The sequence below is a fragment of the Rhinopithecus bieti genome, unplaced genomic scaffold, assembly GCF_001698545.2.
Source record: "Rhinopithecus bieti isolate Rb0 unplaced genomic scaffold, ASM169854v2 scaffold_51905, whole genome shotgun sequence".
NCBI lineage: Eukaryota > Metazoa > Chordata > Mammalia > Primates > Cercopithecidae > Rhinopithecus > Rhinopithecus bieti.
The window spans coordinates 1,722,287-1,746,918 of record NW_016821253.1 but is presented as its reverse complement, the minus strand read 5'-3'; the positions used below and the strand labels follow the sequence as shown (position 1 = coordinate 1,746,918).

Here is a 24,632-nt window from a genome sequence, read left to right as displayed (position 1 = left end):
CACGGTGGCTCAAGCCTGTAATCCCAGCACTTTGGGAGGCCGAGATGGGCGGATCACGAGGTCAGGAGATCGAGACCATCCTGGCTAACACGGTGAAAGCCCGTCTCTACTAAAAATACAAAAACTAGCCGGGCGAGGTGGCGGGCGCCTGTAGTCCCAGCTACTCGGGAGGCTGAGGCAGGAGAATGGCGTGAAGCCGGGAGGCGGAGCTTGCAGCGGGCTGAGATGCGGCCACTGCACTCCAGCCTGGGCGACAGAGCGAGACTCCGTCTCAAAAAAAAAAAAAAAGCCTCGGATGCGGGCACTAGGGCGAGGCCAACCACGGCTGCAGTGCCACCGGCGCACGCTGTGAGGGACACTGGCTTTAGACTCAGAGGAATCTGAGGAGGCTTCCTGGGAACTTGAGACCCTTGGGGTCTGTGCCCGAGGAGAGCTCAACCTGCAGCTCACCCTCCCCTAAGCCCCCAACGGACGTGTCATTCATTCGTCTCATTCCGCCGACACGGACAGACACGCCTCCACCAGCATCGATGATCTCCGGCCAGGTCTGGTTTACAAAGTTGAGTACCACGGCCTGCTCTTTAGAGGAGAGAAGAGACCATCTTTTAGAGAATGCTGTGGACTTGGGTGAAGGAGATTACAGATGCTGCAACATAGCGCCAGGCCAGCGATCAGCATCACAGAAGAGAAATGTCTAGTCCAGATGGGGCGAACAGGCCAGGGCCCTTCAGGAGCCAAGATAGGAGCTGAATTTTGAAGAAAGGCGCAGCTCACCACAGGGAGGAAGGTTACATCAAGGGCTTTAAGTGACTCTTGGATTCTGGGCTTCGAATGTGCCACCTTGGTGGCTGTGGAGGAGACCTGGAGCGGATGGGCAGGCAGACACGTCAAGCCATTCCCATGGACCCAAGTGAGGCATGATGAGGGCTGGACCTCCGACATGAAAGGAAGGACAGATTACAGGACTGTTGAGGAAGTTGAACCAGCAGGGCCTGGTGGGTGAATCCTGGCGGGAGAGGTGGCCCCAACCTCAGCAGCTGCACGGGTGGCAATGCTGGCAATGCTGGCAGGTGGGAAGATGGAAAGAATGAAGCCTTGACCGCCATGGGGATCTTAGTCTGCTCAGCTCTCACAAAAAAAAATACCCTGGGCCAGGTGGCTTGAACAACTGACCTCTATCCCCTGTCCTGGGCCGGAAGTCGGAGATCAGGCTCCAGCTGATCTGGTTTCTGGGGAAGCCTCCCTTCCCGGTCAACAGACAGGGGCCTTCTCCCTGCGTCCTCACAAGGCGGGGAGAGAGCAGGCTCGCTGGTGTCTCCTCTCATCAGGACTCTGATCCCATCAGATCAGGACCCCACCCTTACAAGACCATTTACGTGAATTATTCCCTTAGAGGCCCCAGCTCCAAACACACCCAGCAGTTAGGACTTCAATACAGGAACCTCGAGGGACACAAATACACCATGAAAGTGGGGAAGGAAGGTGATTTCATTTTAAATATGTGAGCTTGAGATTCTGAGATTCTGTGGGATTTTGAGGTGGGAATATCCACCCAACAGCTGGGAACGGGCCTCGGGAGGTGTGTGAGGGAGAGCCGTGTAGGAATCGGGAATCGGCAGTACTAGGTGGGAATACCCACCCAGTAGCTGGGAACGGGCCTCGGGAGGTGTCTGAGGGACAGCCGCGTAGGAATTGGGAATCGGCAGCACTCAGGTCACACTTGACCCTGCAGGTTCGCCCTGGGACCAGGGGTCCACGGGGAAGAGCAGCAGCAAAGACAGCCCTGGGAGATGCACAGATTTTGTGATAGGTGGAGGCGGAGAGGCCGTGATGAAGACGGAGCTTCGCGGTGGTGTTGGGGCGCCGTGACGTGCAGAACCTTCCAAAGAAAAGAACATGCACAATACGGGGAAAGTGGCGAGAGGCCGGCATGGTGGAGAGTTCAAATGATGCTGGACTCATTTGGGGCGTTGGTCGTGGGAATGCAACTGAGGCGTTTTGTGGAGAGTTTAGGGAAAAGATCAGACACCAAAACCAGAATGAGATAGGACAAGAGTCGGATGGAAAGTTCAGGGGGTCATAGAGGACACGACTAATGGTTCTAGAAACGCAGACCGGACGAGAGGAGAGGAGCAATGTTGGCAGTAGCTGGAAAGGCGCGGGAGTGGGCAGGACCTCACAGGCACAGAGAAATGTGGGTCTGGCCTTTATCTGAAGAGGAAAAAGCCAGGAGGAAGAAATGGGTTAAAGATACAGAAGGCGGCAGGAGGACCAGATGGAGACAGATCTTGGTGGAGGTCAGGAAGCCACAGACAAGCTGGACAAATGTGGACGTAACTGCACTGGGGAGCCGGGGGTCCTCGGAGCAGAGCTCCAGCTGGTCCGTCTGGACTCATGGGAGTCGTTCACACACGAGTCGGACACCTGAGCGGGGCTGCAGAGCGTGGTGGTGTCTGGGACGCCTTCAGGAGAGGGGATTCCAAGGGAATTACAGCCATGCCAAGGACACACAGGGAATTGAGACCACGTGTCGGCCACTGGAGGGGAAGGCACACTTTTGTCCCCAATGCTCAGCTGTCAGGGTGTGGGGAAGACAGCAGCGTGGGAGCCTTACTCCAGCCCTGGTGACATGCGGGTGCATGTGGGAGATACAGAGGAAGCATCTCCAGGTCACCAGCCGCCAAGGGGCTGTGGAATATGGAGGATCCCGTGAGGGAGACCGCGGCCGGCCGGCAGGGAGGACAGAGCGAGGAGGCACACTCCACAGCTCCCCTAGGCCCAGCGAAGAGGCTCCTGAGGGAGGGGTTCCTGCCATGCTCCGCAGTTCCCGCAGGCCTGGCCCTACTCCTGGCTCTGGGAGCATCTCCTCCTAGCCATCCTGAGCTGCCTCATCCCCATGGTGTTTCACACCTGTGAGCCCTTCAGGGTGCCGAGAACACCCTTTCCCCCATCTCCCAGTGAGCCCTTCAGGCTGCCAAGGGCACCCTTTCCTCTATTTCCCCATCTGTCATGTGATGGCTCCTCATCTTCCAAACAATGTCAGTGGAGGCTGTTCAGGGCTTATGGGCCAGACAGAGCTCTAAGCACCTCCGCATACCAGCCTTCTTAATCCTCACAGCAGCCTGAAGAAATGGGCTCTGTAATTATCCGTGTTTAAAAGATCAGGACATTGAGGCAAAGAGAAGAGAACATCCTGCCTGGGGTCCTGTGAGTGACTGAGCCAGGGCTCCGGTCCAGGCTGCCTGACCCCCCATGAGCGACTGCTTTGTACTATCTCCCTGACTCTGATCCCTGTGATGATCTTGGTGAAACTGCCCCAGCCTCCTCTCTGCAGACACTGTCCCTTCCCTTTCTGCCCAATACTGAGTAGCTGCAACATCCGTCACGCTCCACTGCAATGTCTGTGTGTGGGGACCTTTGGTTTCCTTCCTGCACATCCGTGGCACCTCATTCTGCGCTGCACACAACAGCTCCTAAGAAAAGCTTTCGTGCACCGTTGACTCAATACATTTTATGAGAGGAGATTTAAGTCTGTGTTTAAACAGGAAGCAGCCGTGTGTTCACTGGGTGCAGATGTGAGGAGCCGAGGGCCTGCCAGGAGACAGGTGTAGTTCACAGGAGTATGGGAAGGTGGGAAAGTGAGAGATTCTAGTTGAGCAAAAGGAGTCAGGAGGTAAAGGTCGGGGAGAGGGAGCCAGGGAGTGCTCTGCCCAGGCCTGAGCACCCCCAGAGGTGAGGTGCCCAACGCCATCTTCATGGGAGACCCTCACCAAGCGCCGGGCAGTGCGTAGGTGCCGGGAGGATGGGGTGGAAGAGGGAGGGAAGTGGAGGGGAGACCTCTGCAGCTGGTGAGCCTTCTCTGTCGCGTGCGGTGCCCTGAGCATCCTTCTTTGCCACCACTTCAGTTCTCACTCCAGTTAAATTTAGGAAGATTCTCCAAACTTAAAGTTCTAACTCTGAAAAACAAATATTTTTAGAAGTAGCTCATATCTTAAGAGTCTTGACCAACATACATTTTTTAAACCTCTTCTGTCTGGAATATGTGAAGTGTTCTATTTATTTTTTGGTTCCTCTCTAGTCCATTATAATTGAGAACATAACCTTTTATAGAATGTTTGTCTTGCTTGATATATCTCAAGGGAATTGTTGCAAAAATAAGTCACCATATTGAATACTTAGTCTGTGAGCTGTTTTTTAAATCAATCATCTCATTTAATGGAAGATTGACGAGGATAGGCTGACAGCCATGACAAACACACTTCAAACTACTTGAGCAGAGCTGAGGTCTACACACAAGGCAACAGGGAGAAGGGCTCTGGCACCTTCAACACACTTTCCAAGGGCTGTTTTTATTCCATAACCAGAGAGAGGAAAAGAACATGGAGGACCCTAAGAGGGAGGTGTTTAGGGTCTGGATCTAGAGGAACACACCTTACCTCTTTCTCATTCCATCTGTAAAACCCACCCCACAGTGTCACCTGACGCTGTGAAGCTGGGAATTCCATTAAGTCAATCCTGCCCCAAGGTGTCATCTAACATTAGGGAAGCTGGGAATTCCATAAGTAAAACAGGCCCCCCAGTGTCACCTGGTACCAGGAAGCTGGGAATATGGTCTCCCAGGAGCCCAGACAGGGACACCTTCATGCTCTCTTGCCTCTCTGTGGTGCTGAGTAGCCATAGTTTTTATAGAAACACAGGTTGACATTCAACCAGTGTGCCCTGAGATCTGTGTGGTCCTATTTTAGAGATGAGGGAACTGACTGGGAGGGCAAGCCGCGCTCCTGGATGCATTGCCGGTCGGGAGAGATGTGGGGCTCCTCCGGGGCTGCTGGGCCTCGTTTGTGGACACACCCGTGTGATCCAGGCCAAGACTCTCAGGGCGCAGGGCGTCCACAGAGAGCACGCAGCTCGTCTACTAGGATTCTGGTTTTCATGTCAAGACAGATCACTCCCTGGTGTCTGGAGGTGTGGGGGAAGTACAGCGAGGGGACCCTCCCCAGCTGTCCTCTCTAGGCGGGTGCCCTGCCCCTGGATCCCCAGGAGGGCCCAGATCCCCTCGTCTGCCAGTTGTGTGGAGGGGAGGGGTGCTTGCTCTCGCTGTCGTGGACGAGGACCGGCCACCCTGTCCAGAGACCAGATATATGGACAGGGCACACTCAGGAGGTTCTAGTTGCTCTGTGCTCAAGTCCCTGATGATGACTCCAAAGTCCACATCATCAGGGAATAAAGACTTGGTGTGTCAGCGAGGCTGATCCCTGCCGTAGACAGAGCCCTGGGACTGTCACCTCGGAATGCTCCTCCAGGACTCTCCTGGCACTCCCTGGATGCTCCCCTTTTCCCAACCAGGGAGGTCCCCTCAACTCTCTGAGACCCCCCTAGGCAGAGGGGTGGGAATGAGGACCACATTGCCAGGGGCTCCTCCAGGCCCGGTGGGAGCTTTCTGTTTGACCGCAGATGTTTCAATAATGCACCTTGTTTTGTAACACAGGAGGAAAGTTCTCCCGAGCTCTGGGTCTGTCTGTGATCGGCAGGAGGTGGAGGGGAGGGTGGCCCCAGCCCAGGAGTAAATGCAGCACAAGGGAGGGAAACAGAGAGCATTTCTATCCAGGGCTGAACCCTGCTGTGCCCCAGCTCCTGCGAAGCCCCATGCCCCCATTCCGGGCTGGCGGCCCCTTATTATCAACCCTTCAGTCATCTGGCCAGGTCACCACCTCAGGGAAAAGAGAGGAAATGTCGCTGCGCTGTGTCCAGGCCGTGATCTCTAGTCCTGGAGGCCAGGCAGGTTGACCCATCCAGAGCCCTGCAGGATGGAGAGGGGCCTGGGGCGCCAGCAGGGGTGGGGATTGCTAAAGTGAGATCCTCGCCAGGATGCGCCTCCTCCTGCATCTGCTCTGGGAAGAAAGCAGGACTCAGTGAGCACCACCCCACCCCACCGCCTGCTGTCATGAGGAACCTCGCTTCTGAGAATTATATTCCTGACCCCACCCCATGCTCCCCTGCCCCACACCACTCCTGGGGAAAACTGGCCTTACTGAATCACTTTACAAGGAGGCCTTCAGGGACTTGACCTCTCTGACCTTTGGAGTCAGCTCCCTGCTCTGCCTCAGGCCCTTGCATCAAGGGCCCTCCGCTTTCCCCGACGCCTACCCTGCATTAACCCGGTGCCCAGTGCCCGGTGCTGCCTCCCAAAAGCCCCTCAAACCCTTTGCTTCTTTTACTTTAATCTCCATCTTTTAGTGTGTGACGGCAAACAGTTGGGAGGGAAAGAGTCAGATTCAACATCTGTCTGGAACTGTGAATCGCAGAGAGCCCTGTGAATAGCAGGAGTGAGAGGTGACATCTGGTCCTCCCCTGCCTGAAACAAGCCAGGGTTCTGGCCCAGCGCTGACGGGGTGCAGCATGACCCTGCTTTGTTTTTGCAGGAAGATTTCCTCCTGAGGCACTCCCACATTCGCCCATCCCCCAGCCCTCCCCAGGGCCTGAGAAGCATTCAGCAGATGCTGAATGAAAGCACTGAGCTTCAGCAGGGCCCTCCACACTAGCCCAGGAAGCCAAACTGTGTTCCATGCCTGAGCACCATGCTGGTCTTCTAATTTCTTCTCCAAAGTGGCACAAACAAAGCAGCTTATACCCAGGCCCCGTCATTAGCTCAGTTTTCCCATGGTGGAAGCCCAGGCTGCCCTAAGGGGGTCCTCTGCAGGTGGCATCCCCCCGGAGCTCACGGTCCAACTCACAGCTCATTCGGGTTCCTGGCAGAACTCAGCTCCTGAGCTTGCAGCCGTCAGGCCCGCCTGTCCTGCTGGACGTTGGGCAGAGTCATCCTCCGTGGATGAGGTCCCCAGGTCCTGGCCACACAGCTGATGGCCTCACCACGTGGCAGCTGGGCTGGGGTCTCATAGGATGTCCCACCATCATGGGAGCAATGACTATACTGTGTTCACAGGGCCTCCCACACTCAAGGACAGAAGCCCATGCACGGTAGGTGCACACGGGGAGACTTTGGGGTCACCTTAGGATTCTACCCACTGGAAGGAGGCTATCTAGCTACTGTGCTAGGATCTTCAGAGAAATAAAGATTTCAAGACAGTCTCTGTCCCGAGAAACTTAGCCTGTTAAAATTTTATAGGGAAAACCAATATACAAACAAAAAATTGACAAGACAAACTAACAGGATCATTCTTATATCCAATAAAGAGATGGAGAATCTGATGTTTTAAAAGCAAGTTCCGGCCGGGCGCGGTGGCTCAAGCCTGTAATCCCAGCACTTTGGGAGGTCGAGATGGGCGGATCACGAGGTCAGGAGATCGAGACCATCCTGGCTAACACGGTGAAACCCCGTCTCTACTAAAAAATACAAAAAAGTAGCCGGGCGAGGTGGCGGGCGCCTGTAGTCCCAGCTACTCAGGAGGCTGAGGCAGGAGAATGGCGTGAACCCGGGAGGTGGAGCTTGCAGTGAGCTGAGATCCAGCCACTGCACTCCAGCCTGGGCGACAGAGCGAGACTCCGTCTCAAAAAAAAATAAAAATAAAAATAAATAAATAAATGCAAGTCCCCGTATGTGAATTAATCTCAATTAAACAAACAAACAAAAAACTTTGACGTCCTCATAATTAGTGTGAAGCTAAGACTGTAATTCCGACCTTTTGATTTCTCCAAATAATTTCTAATAAACATAATATTACTTGATTCTTAAGGGAAGAGTAGGTAGGTTTTCAGGAGTATGCCAACTTTTTAATGGAATTATGTTATAACATGTAAATTTCTACCAATGTATCTGTTTCCTGTAACTTAACTAATTGCTGTCTTCTCCTCCACTGTATGGTGAGAGCTTGCTCTCCATAACCTCGGTGGCTGTGGTGCCTCCCCCCCATCTTCACCCCAGGTGTACCTCTGGGGCAAGTGGCAGCTCCTGGGGGGCCCCTGTCCCTGCCTGAGCACCAGCCTCATGGGCGGCTCCTCCACCTTCCCAGCTTCCAGCCCTGAGGCCTCCTATGTCTGTCGCCATCAGGAAGGCAGGGGAGTGGTGTGTCTGAGGTCTCTTTCCCCAGCTCCATGCTGCTCTCAGGGGAGGGAGAGAAAGTCTGGCTCTCAGGCCACTCTCTGAGAACCCACAGGCATCTAAACCCCTTTGCTCCTCTCCTCTCCCTTGTCCGTCTCCTCCCTGGAGATTCCTTAGCCGCTACCTGATGGGGATGCATCCTTCCAAATCTATGGCTGCTGCAAGGAGTTCCTTCTGTGTCTGGGATTTGGCATCCATAAAGCGAAGCCTTTGAAATGCAAATGACTTTTCTGTGATTTTTGCCTCTAATAACTATTCCTTGAAGTACCAAATGCTAGCCAAAATGGTGGTAAAATGCATAAGAAGAACAAATTATGCATCGGCCGGGACACTGCAGAGTCCACCCCCTTTCTCCTCTGGACGACTCAATATGCATTGACTAGGATACTGTGGAGTCCTCCCCTACTCTCTCCTCTCGACAGCTCGCTGCATGGATCCATCCCCTGAGTGCTGGTCAGTGCTCCCCAGAGGAACTGCAGAGGGGCTGGGCAGTGCTCCCCAAAGGAGCCATGGAGGGCAGTGTTCCGGCGCCACCCTTGCATGACCTGGCCGGGGTGTCACAGGCTGGCCTCCGAAGGCCTAAGGCGCAAACTTCAGGATGAGAGCAGCTCAAATGCAGAGGCCCACGCCCCTCTCCTCCCTGCGCTCAACCTTCTCTGGGATCCGAGCTCTCCATCCAGGCTGGCGTTGATGTCCGACACATTCTGGCCCCTATCCTGCCAGCCTTCTCAGCAGTCTTGGTTGGAAGGAACATTCCAGGAAGGCAGTATTTCCCAGAGGACGGAGCGCCGCCCTGCTCTGCTGGGCCCAAAATTACCTAACCCTGGAGAGACATGGAGAAAATAACAAACTGAATCTACTTTACAGATTGTTGGAAGAACTCGTTGGGGTCATGTATATAAAATGCTCAATGCAGGGTTCTAAGCATAGGAGTATGTCTAGTAAGTCTAGTCTGCTGTATTAGCTGTTATTTAAATTTGTTCTATAGCAAGAATTGCTCTCTGTTTAGAATCCAAACTGAAAACATTCCCCAACCCCCATGGAGAGGGCGTGGCACTTTCCCTGAAAAGCCACTGAGCATCCCACATCACCTCTGTCCGGTGGTCCCGCTGGGGGGAGGCGTGGCCTCATCCTGTGGGTTGTGCCAGGGACAGCGAGGCCCAGGCCAACACTGTGCTACGTGATGGTCACTGGACACCTGAGGCTACTCAGCTCTTGAAGTTTGGCCCCTGTGACAGAGAACTGACTTTTTTAAATTGTTTGATTTCAGTAAATATAAATGTAAATTTGACCACAGGAGATGAGGGCCACCACCACTGGCAGTGCAGGGCTGAACACGCTGCCAACCACAGGTCTTCCTACAGACACCCAGCCTCATCGCTGCTCCTCCCAGGAGCCTGACCCGAGTCCCACCTGCAGGGCTGAACATGAGGCCAGCCATGGGTCTTCCTACAGGCACCCAGCCTCGTCACTCCTCCTGCCAGGAGCCTGACCCACTTGCAGGGCTGAACGTGCAGCCCGCTGAGGGTCTTCCTACAGGCACCCAGCCTCGTCGCTGCTCCTCCCAGAAGCCTGACCTGAGCACCCCCTGCAGCCTTCGCTTCCCTCCTGGGGTCTGCTCAGAGGCTGCCCTCCAGCGCCAACCACACCCACTCCAGCCGCTGCCTGCTCCTTCCTCCAGGACCCTGGAGCCGAAGCCCTGAGCCAGATAGGATGAACCTGAGTGCCCCGAGTGGAGAAAAGGCTACAATTACAACTGCCACAGCTACAGCTCTGACAATGACTGCTGCAACCACAACCACAGCCACAACAGCTACACAGCTGCAGCTCTGACAACTACAGCTATGACAACAATGGCTGCAACCACAACCATAGCAATAACAGCTGCACAGCTGCAGCTCTGACAACTACAGCTACAACAGCTACAGCTATGACAATGACGGCTGCAACCACAACCACAGCAACAAGCTACACAAACAGCCCTCACCATCACAACCACTATGACTGTAACAGCCAGCACCACCAGCTGGGCACCCCTGCTGGGTCTGCCCGGGGAGGCCACAGGGCTGTGCAGCAGGACAAGTGTCTCCACATTGATGATCTTTTCCTCCCACGTGTCGAGGCCATTTGAAGAGCTTAGGGCAAAAGCTCACATTTGCAGAAGAGTTATGGGTCACATGTTAAAAAGAAAATGAGGTGCAATAAGGTCCCTTTCACAGGTGTGGGGGCCAGGTCATCAACATATCCCTTCGGGAAACACAGCCAAACCACAGCAGTGATAATGTTAACAACGGAGCCTCCTGAGAGGCAAGCAAAAGGAGAAACAAAACCAAACATTTCCCTTCTTCTGCTGGGATTAGACTCAGTCCTCAGCAGCAGGCAGCCCAAAAGGGGTCTTCCCAGCAGAGGAGGGTTTCACCATGGACACAGCAGCCGCAGTGAGGCAGCGGCTCCTGACTGCCAGGGGCCCAGATGCCTGGGTCCTGCACCTCAGCCCCTGACACTTGGAGACCACCTCAGGGTGAGTTTGCTGCCACAACAGCCATCCTGTCCCTGGAGGAAGGAAGGGGCCCCTCCCAAAGGACACTCAGGCTGCAGGCCACACTTCTGCCTCTGTCCTCAGACCCATGTGGTCCCAGGGCCAGCCCTCGCCATCATGTGGCAGCCAGGTGCCTGCTGAGCACACAGGAGCATCCCTAGGGAAGAAGGACTGAGAGTGGACACCCCCTGCGCTCTCGGGGAAACAGACCCAACCCACACAAAGATGGCGGACACTTTGTAGAAAGGTGCATGTGTGTTCCTCAATACTGGGTTTATTAGGCATCTCTGTTGGGACTCCTGGCCAAGCTCTACAGAATGAAATCACAGTTATCTCCACTAAATCTTAAAACACTACTACAATGACCCACTATCCTCTTACAAACCCACAAATATAATGCAACTAAGTAACTAAATAAGGAAGGAAGTGCAGAGCATCCCATCCACAAAGCACTGGGAGCTGTCCAGCCCAAGCACACATGGCTCAGGCCTCAGCTCCCTGCAGAGGAGTTGGTAGGGGAGGGAGGGGGTGGAGAGAAAGAGGGAAGAAAGAACCCAGAAAAAGAGGAGTGAGGAGCATGCAGAACCTCCGTAGAAAAGAGGCTGGGACCTTGAGGGTGAGGATTCAGAGTCGGTCAGAAAACAGAGGACCAGTTGAACTCTCTAAGAGGGATTCGACTCCTGGGTGCCCTGCCACAGGCCTCCTCCTCCCCAGAAGAAGGAGAAGCTAGAACAGAAGCTCTGGAGCTGGTGGTAAGAAGAGCTGGAAACAGGATGAGCCGTTGTACTGAAGATGGGAACATCAGGTGACCCGGAGAGGCCCCAAGGCCTTGGTCCTGTGTGACTCCGGGAATCCAGCGGCTCCTCCTGCTCCTCTGCCTTCTCCACTCCCCACCACTCCAGACAGAGCAGGGGCCTCTTCTCTAGAACCAACAGATCCAAGATAAAGGGCCTCCAGGCACCAGTGTCTGGGAAGTATGAGTGAACAGCCAAGGACTCTGGCCACTGAAGGCAAGCAGCAAACAACATGCCAGAAACCAGGTAAACAAACCAGCCTTACCAGGGAGCAAAAAAAGCTCAGAGGAAGCAGAAACATCTCTGGAAAGAGAGCAGTCTTCTTAAAAACCTATAATTTGTCATCAGACAGAAAAGAACAGAAAGAACATTAAAATATATTGTATTCATAACCCAAGAAACATTCAGAGAATACGAATATCTTTTTTAAAAAATAAAAAGTTTACTTAGAAAGTTAAAATGCAAAATTGAGGTAATGTCCCATAAATTATAAAGAAATGAGAAAAGAAGATAAAAGATTTTGTTTAAAAAAATAGAGAAAGAATTCAGGACAGTTAATAATCAACTAATAGGAGTTTCTGAAGAAGTAGAGAGAATAGAGAAAATGGAAGAAAGAAAATTCCCAAAGAAGGAAAACAAGGAAAATCCCCATAACAGAGCTCTTGAGTTTTCAGATATAAAGGCCTCATAGGCCTCTTTGAGTAGCCACGCAATCATGAAATGGTTCTGTGTCATCCAGGGCTCTACCCGAGAAGCAGGACCAATAGGATTTATATACGGATGGGTTCATCACAAGGAACTGTCCGACACCATCTGGGGCTGGCTCAGCAAGTCCAAAATCTGTAGGGCAGACAGGCAGCCTAGAAACTCTTGGTCAGGACAGGTTCCCTTCCACAGGGAGGATTTCTTCTTCCTCAGGGAAACCTTAGTTATGTTCTTAAGTCTTTTTACTGCTTCAGTCAGGCCCACTGAGAGTATTGAGAATAATCTCCTTACTTAAAGTCAACGAGGCCAAGTGTGGTGGCTCACACCTGCAATCCCAGTATTGGGGAGGAGAAGGCAAAAGGATCACTTGAGCCCAAGAGTTTAAGACCAATCTGGGTAACATGGCAAGACACCATCTCCACAAAAAATTTTAAAATTAACCAGGCATGGTGATGCATCCCTGTGGTCATAGCTATTCGGGAGGCTGAGGAGTGAGAATTGCTTGAGCCCAAGAGTTGGAGGCTGCAGTGAGTATGATCATCCCTCTGAACTCCAGCCTAGGTAATAGCAAGACTCTGTCTCAAAAAATAAATAAAAATAAAAATAAGCCAACTGATGGTAGATGTTAGTCACTCTACAAAATACCTTTGCAGCAACACTTAGATAAGTATTTGATTAAACAACCAGGTGCTGTATCCTCTCCAAGTTGACATATAAAACTATCATAGCCAACCACACAGAAGTTCATCATCATGAAATTTTGAGAACCTGGAATGGGGATTCAGAGAGTGAGAGAGACAAACAGAGACAAAGTGAGAGACAAAAGAAAAGGAAGCTAATAAAAGATGTACTGAACAGCAATGTGGGAAACAGTAATCAAATAGAACAATGCCTTCAAAACTCTTAGGAAAATGTTTGCACACTCAGTATTCTATACTCAACCAAACTATCAATTTGGAATGCAAAAGCAGCAAGCCCCATCCAATGGGTGACCAAGCCCCAGCCCTTCTTACTCCTCTTGAGTGGGTGCTCTCTTCTGTACCCTTGCCATTGCTGCTTCAGGCTGTACTCCCTCATTCCTCCCCCAGTTCCCTCTGCCAGCTTCCTCCCTGGCCCCCCACTGCCCTCTGCTCTCTGCAAGCATCCTCCATGCTACTGCCAGTGAGCTCTCCACCAAGCAAACTCTACTGTGTGGTTGCCAGGATTACATGCTTCCAATCCTTTGTCATTGCCTAGAAGATAAATCCATTCTCCTCCGTAAGGCACTTGAGATCTTCCCTAATAAGCTCTTACCCATCCCTCCAGCTCCCTCTGTCTCTCTGCCCCTTGGTTGCACCCAGACCTAAATTCAAAGCTGGAGACATGCTGCTCAGGCTTCTTCAGCCCTTCCACTGTTCCTTGTCCTCTTCAAACAAACGTCTATCTTTAAACACCCATGCAGACTCCACTTCCCTCTGTAATGGTGCAGAGCATCATGTCGTCAGATCGTGCGCCTCCCTCTGTGGCACGTGTATTCACAGTGTCCTCTGCCCATACTGCACTGGCAGGGCCTGGGCATAGCATCTGTCACTCACGGGTGCATAGAGAGAGGCCGCAGGAGGAGGAGTGGAGAGTGAGGCCGGTGCTGGATGACCTGGGTGTAAACTCAGCCCTGCCTTTTCTGACTGTATGGTCTGGGGCAAGTTAGCTATTCTGCTCAGTTCTCTCCTCTGTAAAATGGGATGGTCGTAGGTTGTTTGAGCGGTGGATCAAGTCTGAAGAGCCTACCAGCACATGATAAGTAAAGCATTCACAGCAGCTCACCACTGCTGTTAGCACTGTCATGACCCTCCTGCTAGGACTGTACGGAAGTGACTCTTCAAAACGTCTCTTTTCAGGCCTCCTTCTCCTAACAGTGTTTTGATTGTCACTGCTGAATAGCAGTGGCTCCAGAGTCCATCCCTTGGCAGGAGGTAGGTGGACTCCCTGGGCTGCAAGAATGAGCTGTGTGGGTAGCTGCCATCCCTCAGGCTTTCAGAGGGACCTTTGTTTCCTGAGGCAGGTGGACATGCACCCCAGTGGGAGGGACCTGGGCTGGGAGCTGGGGGCCCTCTGGGTGGTCACACAGCCACCCAGGGCTGCACTTCCTGTACCACCTGCCTGTGTGGCTGTGGCCGAGTCATCCACCCGGCACAGAGGTCACAGTTCTGGAAACACTCCCCTCGCTCCATGGTTTGAGAGCACCCTGTTTGACACAGAATATTTTTAGGGGAAAAACCTCCAAATTCTGGATCTTGGCTTGAGAAGGGACCATCATGCCATTGCTTCCCACTGAGATGGAAGCAGATCTGATACACAGTCAGAGGCAGAAATGTCACCTGGCTCCAAAAACACCCTCCTGCCCTTCCTCACACATGCTGGGGCCAGAGTCCGGGAAGCAAACCACAGAAAAGCTGCTTCTGTGGAACCGGGGCAAACGCAGGAGAGGCTGTGGCTGCTGCACCACATCCATGTTTGCTTACTGAGGCGATGCGCTCCGTCATCATGAGTCAATCAATGACAAGAATAGGATTAAAATCTACAGTAATAGTGTATGTATGCACCCGGAGTAGATGGTGTCTCATATAAATTACATACAGTTAGAGTATTATAATAGTAGTGGTGGAATAGTGAATAGTAAAATAAATAAAATGTTGTTAGAGTGAAACTCAATGGGAAGGAAACTGTTTGCCCCTGGCTGGGTGGAGCTGATTTTCAGAGGCTACTGAATCGCAGACAGCACCTGGCTGGGCTCTTTGTCCCGAGTTCTCCTCATCCCAGCACCTTCCAGGGGCAACAAAGCTGCACACACTCCCACCTCCTCTCAAATTACTTAGTTTTCTTCCCAATCTGTGTCTTATTAACCATATCCCCCTTCGAAAGTTTCACTTCTTTAGTTATTTCCAACCGTAATGCTCTCCAGAAAAAGGCCCTTCTAGGCTGATGTCCTGATAAAAATGTCGGGGCCTCCCCTGGAACCTTCATCTGGAATTCCTGGTGCTGACGCCTGGTGCCAGACGTCTGGGGCCTGGGGCAAGCGGGTGGAGCAGCCACTTAACTACTTGCTGCCCAGAACTTCCCGCACTGACACTTGGTGACTTTCAAACCTACCCTCAGCAGCACTTGACTTGAATTGGAGAAGCGTTTCTGTAACAGGCTGCTGGGTCTCACGTTCAGAACCAACGTGTGGATGAAATAGTAATCACCCTCTCGCCACCCGAGACCAGCCGTGGGCTGACCTCCGTGGCTGAACCAGGTGTGTGGACTTTCCCCTAAGAGCCCTGGGCCAGCGCCACCCCCAGGCCCCCAGGCCACCGCTAGATGGCACTGTCCCCACACCGGGGCCACCACCCCCAGGGCTGTGCTGGGCCGGCTCACAGGGTTCGCTTCCAAATTGGACCTGAGCTGGCGGTGCAGTCACTAGATTGGAATTGGCGGCACCGACACAGCCGCGTTTGGACAGAATGCATCATTCTTCAGGCCCGTCTTTGTTTCCTAATTTAGTTTCCCAAACTCTTGCTGAAGGCTCCTGCTCCTTAAATAACACCATTATTTGTCATTCCCAGCAGGCAGTTTTATTAACTGAGAGTGAAGAGAAGCAGCGTGAGACTGTGGGCACAGCCGGTGCTGAACCTCAGTGTGGGTCCAGGAATGTGGACTCTGCAGTTTCCGGCAGTGTGGCGCCCCCATCCCCCCGTCCATGGGGGGCTTGTCTCCCTGCACCGGCGGCCTCTGCTTCCCGAAGCGGTGGGTCCCCTGGGTGGTTCTCGCTCATGCACTTAATTAGCCACACACCACTTAGTTCTGTTCCTTTATTTTCAAGGTAGGAGAAGCCAGGATGGGGAGATCCCTAATAGATATGACTATTTAAATACACTTAATAAGGAAGTTTTTAATCAAGTCATGAGAAAATGGGCCTTTTTGACATGAGAGTAGACAAGTATCCCAGTGCTCACCTCCCAGCAGGAGCCACCTTCTGACCACACAGTGATTTCAGGAGCTGAGGCCCCCATGGGGAGCTGAGGACAAGGTGGCCGTGTGAAGCCCCGCTGGAGCACAGCATCTGCGGGGGCCCCGGTGCTGCAGACAACAGGGGTCCACCCTGGGATGGAACCAGCGGGCCGGACCCCAGCGTCCTCTGGTCTACCTCTCACCCTACAATGCAGGCCCCAGCCCCCAGCCAGAGAGTGAGGCCCCATACGCTGGGGCATGGGAATGGGATAGGTCCACCCCCAGGGTGGCCCATAGCTGTCACCCCTCACTCCGCTCTCACTCAGTGGCCTTGAAGGAAGCGCCTGCAGCGAGAGAATGTGGGTGACGGGGTTTCCCTGAAGTCAAGTCAAAGCAGCCAACCGTGCACCATGTCCATCCTCATTTTATGCGCCTTTGTCTTGGCGTAGTCTCAGCAGCTGCTTTTGGCTGTGGCTTTTAAGCTGTGAAAGTATTTGCTGGGAATGTCCTGGCTCCTTATGCAGCACCTCCTCCCTGTTAGGCTGGTTTCTCTGCTGAATCTAAAACAGGAGGGAGGGGGCATCATGAGTGGCACTGGGGCTTGAGTGCTCCTTCCTCTCTCCTCTGGGGGTGTGCACCAGGGCCCAGAGCTTCTGGGAACCCGGCAGGGAGCTCTGCTCCTGAGCCAGGAATTGGCAGACACCACAGAACTGCTGTCCGTGGGGCCTGTCCGATTTTCCCAAGTGCTTCTGCTTCATTTGCTAATCCATACAGAGTAGCTCAGAACGATCGCTTGCCTTGGGTCCCCAAACACTGCCTGAGCTGGAGAGTACTTGTGTGATGTCTTAGTAATGGATCATACAAAATTTTTAACATGGGACTTTAAGCCGTGAAAATTTCTGTTTTATTTCTTAACAACAACAACAAAAAGGCTGAATGTGGTGGTTCATACCTGTAATCCTAGCACTTTGGGAGGCTGAGGCAGGAGGGTCGCTTGAGATCAGAAGTTCAAGACCAGCCTGGGCAACATAGTGAGACCTAGTTTCTATTAAAATATTTTTAAAAGAAAAAAAAGAGATAACTGTGCCACGGGGTGTCCGCTGGCGATGAAGCGTTCTGATGCACAGGGAGTCACACACAGTTTCTCGGGTGGTGCTGTGTGCCTGGCACCTGTATGCCTGGAGCCACTCTCCGGTCTAAGGGTTTGAATGCAGGAAAAGCCACCTATGGTTAAGAAGAGACAAAAAAAAAAAAAAAATTCTAAACTAGAAAAGATAAAATACAGGACAAAGGAGAGATGGGCCAGGCAGCCCTGGGACACTAGCCTGGCCGACTGTCTGATGCCTGGAGGCCAGGAGTTCCGGGCAGGGCGTGGGGAAGGGGTGGCTGTCAGGGTTCCATGGAGGTGCACCCAGGAGGATGCACCCCCACACTCTCCCTCCTCAGAATCAGAGCCGGAAAGCAGTTCGGCCTCTCGGCCCCTCCTGCTTCCTGACCACTGGGAGGCAGGACACTGTCCTTCCTATTTTATTCACACGACAGACATTCCTCCAGGGCCCATGGTGTCCCTGGCACGAACCGCGATTCTGAGTGGAGGGGATGGAAAGGACACAGGGATGGCCCTGCTGGGGTGGAGCTGACAGTGTCATGAGGCAAGAGCCACTGAAGAAGCAAATGCACCCCCTCTTGACGAGTGGGAGCAGGGAGGGACCCCAGCGACAGAGAGGACGGGGAAGGGGCCTGTTGGTGCCGCTGAGCGAAGGCGGCAGAGACATCCGCACCAACACAGCCAGGCTCTGGGAGCTGGGTCACCAAGCCCAGCCGCAGAGGGGCCTCGCCTCAGGCTGTCAACCGTGTCCCCCAGAGAGCCAGGCCTACAGCGGCCGGAGCCCACTGGGCTGTTTCCACAGGACGGAACCGCACCTGTTCTCCCAGGCCTGGTTATCCTGACGTCTGCCTTTCGTGGTTCTCACTTAATATCCTTCCTCTGTATTCAACCTTCAAAATATCCCATGAGGTAGGGAATTTTGTTTGCTTTTAAATTCCCATTTTACAAATAAAACACCTGGGCTTAGAGAGGTCGCTAGAATGAGTCAGCAGCGGAAGCAGGACTTAGCAGAGAAAGTCTGACTTCTGAGCCCGTCCTTCGCTTCTCCATGGAACTCCTAGGTTGTGGGTAACAAGAATCCCCCAGAGGCAAGCCTGAAGCAGAGCCAGGGAAACGAGGTTCCACTCTCCGCCCCACCACTACGGAGCTGTTCGTTCATGGGTGAATGCTCTCCGCCAGGCCTGCACCACAATTCTGCAAGCATTTAGTCTACTGTGGGAAAAAGAAAGTGAGATCTGCCCTAAAGGACTTACCTGAGCAGATGTTTAAAAATTCTGCAGCAAGACCCATAAAAGAGAAAGAGGCTGGGGAGCTCCGCACCCCAGTGAGGTGGAGACTGGGGCAGTTTCTGCAGAAGCCGAATCCTAAAGGAAAAATCGCTGACATGTCAGTCTGTTTCCATTTTCTATTCTCTGCATTTTTACTAAACACGTCCCATCTGCAAAGGCTCCTGGACACCGGGATACACACAGCAATGTGCTCCGCATTGCGGGGAACCACCCTTAGACCAGCAGAAGAGGAAAGTAACCAAGGATGTGAACCGCCCATGTCTACGCCCCGGGAGGCTGCGCCCCAGGGCACGGGATTCGAGGAAGGCAACGCTGTGGTGGGCCCGAGCCCGGGCCAGGAGGGCCTCCTGGTGCAGGCCGGGCTCTGCTTTGTGGACAAAACAGTAAAGAGTTGGGAGGTCAGTTGGATGGGGACAGGGCGGGACAGCAAACTCAAGTGGGAGCGCCAGGGGCGTTCACCGAGCGGCAGGGGAGATCGCTGGCCTGGGGAATTGGTGAGTGGACAGTGGGAGGCAGCACATGCGAGAAGAGCCCGTCACCAAGGCCCCTCTGGGACAGCGGCCCCCAACCTTTTGGCACAAGGGACCGGTTTCGTGGAAGGTAATTTTTCCACAGAAAAAGGGTGGGATGGTTTCCAGATGAAACTGTTCCACCTGGGATCATCAGGATTCGCGTCTCCTAAGGAGCCCGCAGCCTAGACCCCTCGCAGGCGCAGTTCTCAATAGCGTTTGCGTTCTTCTGAGAATCGAATCCCGCCGCTGACGTGACAGGAGGCAGAGCTCCGGTGAGAATGCTGGTTCCCCACCGCTCACCTCCGGCTGTGCGGCCAGGTTCCTAACAGGCCGCGGCCCAGGGTTCGGGGACCCCTGCTCTAGGAAATGTTCCAGCATTGGTGGCTGCTCTCAGAGAAGCTGCTGGAAGCTCTCCTGGGGGCGGGGGGCAATCACAGCTGAGCCCCTGGGGCCGTTTCTCAGCTCTGGAATGGAACTGTTGGGACTTAGGCTGAGGCCCAGGGGCCCTGCAGAGGGAGAAGCACAGACCTGGACTGATGTGATGAAGAGAAGGGAGGGGTTTCAGGGCAAACAGCAGAGGCTGCTCGCTGAGGGGATGGCAAGGGGGAGGACGCAGGCCTTTGTGGCCCTCCCTCCCTCCCGACCTGCAGCTCCTGGCCCCTAAATGCCATTCACAAACACAGGGCAAGTCGAAGGGGCCGGGGAGGTTCAGAGGACGGAAAATGGGAGCTGCTCCCTGCATTTCTGAGGGTCACATTGGGCGGGGCGGGGCCACAGGCACCATGGACCGACCAGGCGTCATCCTGGTCCTACAGTCACAGTCTCAGGACCTCTGCAGGAGGCCCTCACCCCAGCCTTCCTCTCATCTCAGCCCAGGGCGGCAGCCGCACTCAAGAGTTGTCTTTTTTTCTTTTTTCTTTTTTTTCTGAGACAGAGCCTTGCTCTGTTGTCCAGGTTGGAGTGCAGTGGTGCAATCTCGGCTCACTGCAACTGCTCCCTCCCGGGTTCAACAGATTCTCCTGCCTAGACTCCCCAGTAGCTGGGATTACAGGCGCCCGCCACCATGCCCAGCTAATTTTTGTATTTTTAGTAGAGACAGGGTTTCACCCTGTTCGTCAGGCTGGTCTCAAACTCCTGACCTCATGATCCCCCCACCTCAGCCTCCCAAAGTGCTGGGATTACAAGCATGAGCCACTGCGCCCGGCCAAGAGTCTTCTTTCAACTTGGAAGTCCTGCAAAATCCTGCCACAGGCCTCTTCGGGGACTCCGCCTGCAACTTCCAGGGCCTGGGTGCACTCACATTCACCCTGGGCCTCCACTCACTGAGCCATCACAAAATGCATTCAGACATTTTATGCTTTCAGAAATCGTCACTAGGCACCTGCTCTGTCTCCAGCACTCTCCCATCCTGGGGATACAGAGCAGTGAACGAAAATTGCATTTTAATCTTTGCCTTCAGGAATACACATTCTTTTCATTAAACTTCACAAACACAGTCAATTCAATATTTTATTCTCATTTCACAAGTGAGCAAACAGGAATGCATGAGTCTTTCCTAGCCAGCTCCACGTCTTATGTGCATTAGAGCATCAGGGGGTGCGGTGTGAGGTCCGATGGGCCTCCTGGTCTCACGAAGGATTTGCCAGATGTGGTCACCTGACTGCAGAGTCTACCTGGATCGGGTAGACCCCTCCAGTCTACCCGGGGGGGGGGGGGGCAAAGTGCAGGCACACCTGCAGGAAGATGTGTGCGACAGCCGCAGTGTGTCCAGTGGCGGGAAAGGGAAAAGTGGCGTTAAAATCCAAGCATCCTATTTTAGGAGAGCCTTAACAGATCTTCTGAAAACTTATTTTTACAAATGAAAACATCCAGCTCACCGTCAGAAGCAGATTTACGGATAAACTAGGGAAGCAGAAGTATCAGCCCCGCCCCAGCCGGATTTGCAGGGCGTCCTGCTGGGATCTGATGGGGAGGCAGGGGAAGACCCAGGAGGGTGCCCCGGAGTGGGGGCGACTGCCAGGTTGTTGCCCAGGCCCCATCAGGGAGGCCTGAAGAGGAGCCTTTTCCCTCTGGAACGCGAGGGGTTTGTTCACGCCCCACACTAAAGAGAGCTTGAGGAGCACAGGGACTTCCGGTGTAAACAGCAGCAGGCAGGGTGAGAGGCTCCATCAGAAGCAGCAGTGCCAACGTCTAGTAACAAATAAATGAGCAAAAAAACAGCAAAGGGAACCATGAGCCAGGACCCCCTCAGGGACTATCCAGATTCCTGGGATGCAGTCAGGGCGAGCAGGAGAAGCCAGGGCGCCCACCGTGCCCACCCCGTCACGCCACCCGGCTCCCAGAGGCCTCTCTGCTCCTGGGGCTTCCCGTGGGGCTTGCCCTGGATGGGAGACGACACGGGAGCTGATGATGCTGGAGCTGATGATGCCAGAGCTGATGACGCTGGGATTAAAGTCCCTGCTGCTCCTTCTCCCACTGAACCTGGGAACATCATCAGCAAACACAGCAGTTCACAACCACAGAGTTCTGGGATGAGCAACAAATACTGGTGATTGTCTTAGACGTTCTAGGGCTGCAAAAACAAATACCATACCTCGGGCAGCGTAGAAACCAGAAATTTATTCCTCCAAGTTCTGGAGACTGGAAGTCCAAGACCAGGGTGCCAGCAGATTCAGCGTCAGGCCAGGGCTGCACTGTGGTTGGTAGACGGCGCCTTCTCACTCTGTCCTCACACGGGAGAAGGGGTGAAGGAGCTCTCTGGGTCCCTGTTATAAGGGCACGGATCCCATCACGAGGCCTCCTCACTTCCCACACACCCCTCCCCCTCACACCATCCCGGTGAGGGTCAGGATTTCAGTGCACGCGTTTTCAGGGGACACAGGCAACAGCAATGATTATTTAGAATTTTATGAATATTCTGTTATAATTATGACATGCAAACATCACATCAAAAAAAATAACAACTTAGACCTGTGGTGTTGATGAAGAATTCTGAAAATATTTTTATACTAAGATAGGACTTCCCCAAAACAACCGCTAATATCCCCAGTGGAACATGTATTTATACGATCAAGTTCTGCTATGAATTTTCCCATTTTCTTCAAAAAAAAATTTTTTAAATGTATTACAAAAACAATATCTAGAAAGCTTAATTATATTAGTGCAGCTATTAAAGAGATATTTCTAATAATTATGTAATCTGCCTGCACTAGTCAAGTGTGTTTCTAGATATATCCCTAACACATATCTGCTCTCAGCAGATGGGGGAGCCAGAAGGAAGATGGTTTTCCCCTGGAGTCGGGCGCGCGCTCCTCTGACTACCCCAGCCAAACTCTACCTTATTTTGCTGGCCATCACACCACTTATGGACAGGGTCCGTCTAACACTTAATATACAGGTGGAATACAATATTATAGAGAGAGAGAATAAACATGTATGTCATATACATATATAAAACATTATAGGCCAGGTGCAGTGGCTCATGCCTGTAATCCTAGCACTTTGGGAGGCCGAGGTGGGTAGATCACCTGAGGTCAGGAGTTGAAGACTAGCCTGGCCAATATGGTGAAACCATGTCTCTACTAAAAGTACAAAAATTAGCCAGACGTGGTGGCACATACCTGTAATCCCAGAGGCCATAATCCTGTAATCAGGAGGGAGAGGCAGGAGAATCACTGGAACCCAGGAGGCGGAGGCTGCAGTGAGCCAACATCGTGCCACTGCACTCCAGCCTGGGTGACAGAGCAAGCCTCTGTCTCAAAAAAAAGAAAAACTACATTATCTACAGAAGTTTTTCACCTCACCCATAGTTAAGTGCCAGATAGCCCCTGGCCGGTAGCACAGTGAGGACTCCAGTTGACCAGCATGTCCAGGAGCCCCTGGGAGGAAGGGAAGGCCCCTCAGAGGCTGAGGAGTTGTGAGGAAGCTGAGGCACGGGACTGCATGGAAGAGGTGCTCCGCACACAGGACATGCCATCTTCAGCAAACACCCAACAGGATAGAAAAGGAGGCAGAGACGCCTTCCTGCCCCGGAAGCCACCGGCCACGTCTGCCACATGCACTCTGAAGAGCTGAAACACGTCCTGATGTCAACAAACCAGTGGCTGAGAAAAGTGAAGAGGCACCGGGAAGTTTGAAAACAGACTGAATAGCTGGTGATATTAGAAAACGGTCTAAAAATTGTGGGTGAGATAAGGAGATTGCGGTTATGTTTTCACCCCTGAGACTGGGGAAGCAGGAGGGCACAGGTGACCAGCCTTGAGAGACAGCTGAGTTTGGGGCGAGTTAATTATTCTGCTCTCTCTACTTCTGTAGATTTGAAATTAACTTTTAAACCCAACCTTTCTATCAGCTTGATGCTTCCCATAATAAAGAAGATTTTTAAGCAACATTTTCACTCTATAAAAGTTTCAAAAAGCTCTGAAAGTTACACAATGAAGGACAAATTTCCTCCACTCTCAGAGCCCCAGCTCCCAAGATCCCCCCGAGAGGCAGCTCCAGCCGAGCGCCCATGACCAGCGCTCACCACATGCCTGAGTACACGGACACACACATGATGCACACACACAGGCACCCCGTGTGCATGACGGTCATACTGCACGCATTGGTGATTTTGCTTTTTCTCATTGTCAGACAGCCTTTTGCTGGCAACCAACCTAGTAATGTAATGCTAGTCTACACCTTGCTTACCACTGCTTCCCTGCAGGGCTGGGACGCTAGACAGTTGACTAATGGCCGTCCTATGTTGGCAACCAACCTAGTAAAATAATGCTCTTCTACACCTTGCTTACCACTGCTTCCCTGCGGGGCTGGGACACTGGACAGTTGACTAATGGCCATCCTGTGTCTTGTCCACAGCCTATCAGGATGCCCGAGAGCCACGTCAGCGATGAAGAAGGCAAAGCTTTCTGGAGAGCAGATGCTGACCATCAAACAGCGGGCCAGCAACGGTGAGCACCCCTCCAGCCCTCATGGCACATATGGTCAGGAAGGCCCAGCGGGCACAGCCACGCCAGCTCTGTGTCCTTTAACAGTTACAGCTCACTTTTCTTAGAAAGCAGGGGCAGGGATAATTCTGGCTCTCTCATCTATAAAGCTAAGCAACTTGAGAAAAAAAGCAGTCTTTCTCAAAACCGTCTCCCCGCTTCACCAACTTCACTACTCACCAGAATCACAAGCCCAAGTCCTGAGGGTCTCTCCAGCACTGGTCGATTTGCTCCCTGGAACCCCAGTGTGCCCACATTTCTGCCTCTGTCCCTCAGGCCCTCATCTGCGGTTTCTCTACCCAGGAGCAGCTTTGGGGCCCCCCCAGGCCACAGATAACAAGGATGGCACCCCCTCCCCTGTTGCCCTCACTCTCAGCATGTCTAGTGCCTGATTTTCTTGATTCCACTGCAAATCTGTTTTGTTCTGAGGGTGTCTCTTGTCACCAACTGGCACAGGTGTGGAGAGAGTTCTGCAAAGGAAAATTGGGGGCCTCTGGAGGAGCAGGAGAGAAGAGAGCCACTTAAACCCTTAGAAACATGCACAGTCCACTCTCATGACCTGGGGACTCTATTTGCGAGTTCACCTCCCTGCGGAAATTAATTTGTAGACACAGGCAGTGATCTCAGTGTTTTTGTAGTTACTCCTGTGCATTCACAGAGCAGCTGAAGTGT

General features: G+C 52.9%; 1 protein-coding gene across 21 annotated transcripts in view; it reads left to right on the top strand.

The window, feature by feature from the left end:
* The window catches only part of MYT1L (myelin transcription factor 1 like), a 548,227-nt gene that overhangs the window by 504,963 nt on the left and 18,632 nt on the right, over window positions 1-24,632 (top strand). For all 21 annotated transcript variants that reach the window (XM_017860335.1, XM_017860329.1, XM_017860334.1 and 18 more), the window contains one exon: window positions 23,833-23,924. In XM_017860335.1, coding sequence (XP_017715824.1) covers window positions 23,833-23,924 — 92 coding nt within the window. The remainder of the gene's footprint in view (window positions 1-23,832; window positions 23,925-24,632) is intronic.